We start from the raw sequence: 1,096 nt of genomic DNA, 5'->3' as shown, positions 1-1,096 counted from the left end.
GGGGACACGGGGGACAGGGGGACATGGGGATGGGAGGACATAGGGGACATGAGGACAGGAGGACATAGGGCCACGGCAACACAGGGACAGTGGATGTGGGGACACGAGGTGTGGGGACACCAGAGGGTGCAAGGGAACTGCGGTGCAGGGGGGGACACCCTGCGCTTGCAGGGACACGAGCCCCCACACCGGGACATGCAGCGCCCTGAGCACCCGTGCTTGTCCCTCATGTGTCCCCTCCCTGTCCCCCCGTGTCCCTCCGTGTCCCCCCATGTCCCCTCTGTGCCCCCTTGTCCCCCCATGTTCTCTCATGTCCCCCTCGTGTCCCCCACGTCCCCATCTCACCCTCCCCCAGGGTCTTGCCCAGGGCCACCCTGTCCTGCTCCACCAGGACGTCCCGCAGCTTCTCCTGCAGCTCCGCGCTGACGCCCAGGCTGCTCACTGTGGGGACAGGGACGGGGATGGGGACAGGGGACAGGAGATGAGGACAGGGATGGGGACAGGGATGGGGACAGGGACAGGGAATGAGGACAGGGCACGGGGGATAGAGACACATTTGGGCCATGTCACCCTTGCACAGTGGCACTGGGGACAGGTATGAGTCATGCCTCTTTTGCACGGTGGCACTGGGGACACCCTGGGTGCATGTGATCTTCACAGAGTGGCACTGGGGACACATTTGGGGCATGCCACCCTTGCACGGCGGCACTGGGGACACCCTGGGTGCGTGTGACCCTTGCACGGTGGCACTGGGGACACATTTGGGGCATTCCACCCTCGTACGGTGGCACTGGGGACACCTGGGCTACGTGTCACCCTTGCACGGTGGCACTGGGGCCGCTGCAGCCCCATGCATCCCCGTGCCCATGGGGACAGCTGGGACACACGTGGCCCAGCCTGGGGCCACCATGGACCCCGCTGGCACCAGGTCGCGGTGTTGGGGACACTCACGCGTGGCGTCAGGCGGCCGCCGGCTGTAGGAGCGCTGTGCGCGGTAGTGCACGGCCAGCTCACCGCGTGGGGACAGGCTCTCCCTGCAACGGCAGTCCTGGTGTCCCCAAGGGTCCCCCTGTGTCCCCACAGGTCCCTCCATGTC

General features: G+C 66.7%; 1 protein-coding gene across 1 annotated transcript in view; it reads right to left on the bottom strand.

Annotated features, from left to right (window-relative positions):
* LOC112957509 (tyrosine-protein kinase receptor UFO-like) overlaps positions 1-1,096 on the bottom strand; it is a gene marked incomplete at its 3' end in the record, with an annotated part of 11,427 nt that overhangs the window by 3,354 nt on the left and 6,977 nt on the right. The window contains exons 10-11 of the mRNA XM_026051158.1: positions 952-1,034; positions 287-441 (exon numbers count right to left, since the gene is read on the bottom strand). Coding sequence (XP_025906943.1) covers positions 287-441; positions 952-1,034 — 238 coding nt within the window. The remainder of the gene's footprint in view (positions 1-286; positions 442-951; positions 1,035-1,096) is intronic.

The sequence above is a fragment of the Nothoprocta perdicaria genome, unplaced genomic scaffold (genome assembly GCF_003342845.1).
Source record: "Nothoprocta perdicaria isolate Ctin4 unplaced genomic scaffold, notPer1 scaffold_725, whole genome shotgun sequence".
NCBI lineage: Eukaryota > Metazoa > Chordata > Aves > Tinamiformes > Tinamidae > Nothoprocta > Nothoprocta perdicaria.
This window is presented reverse-complemented; position numbering and strand designations above follow the sequence as displayed.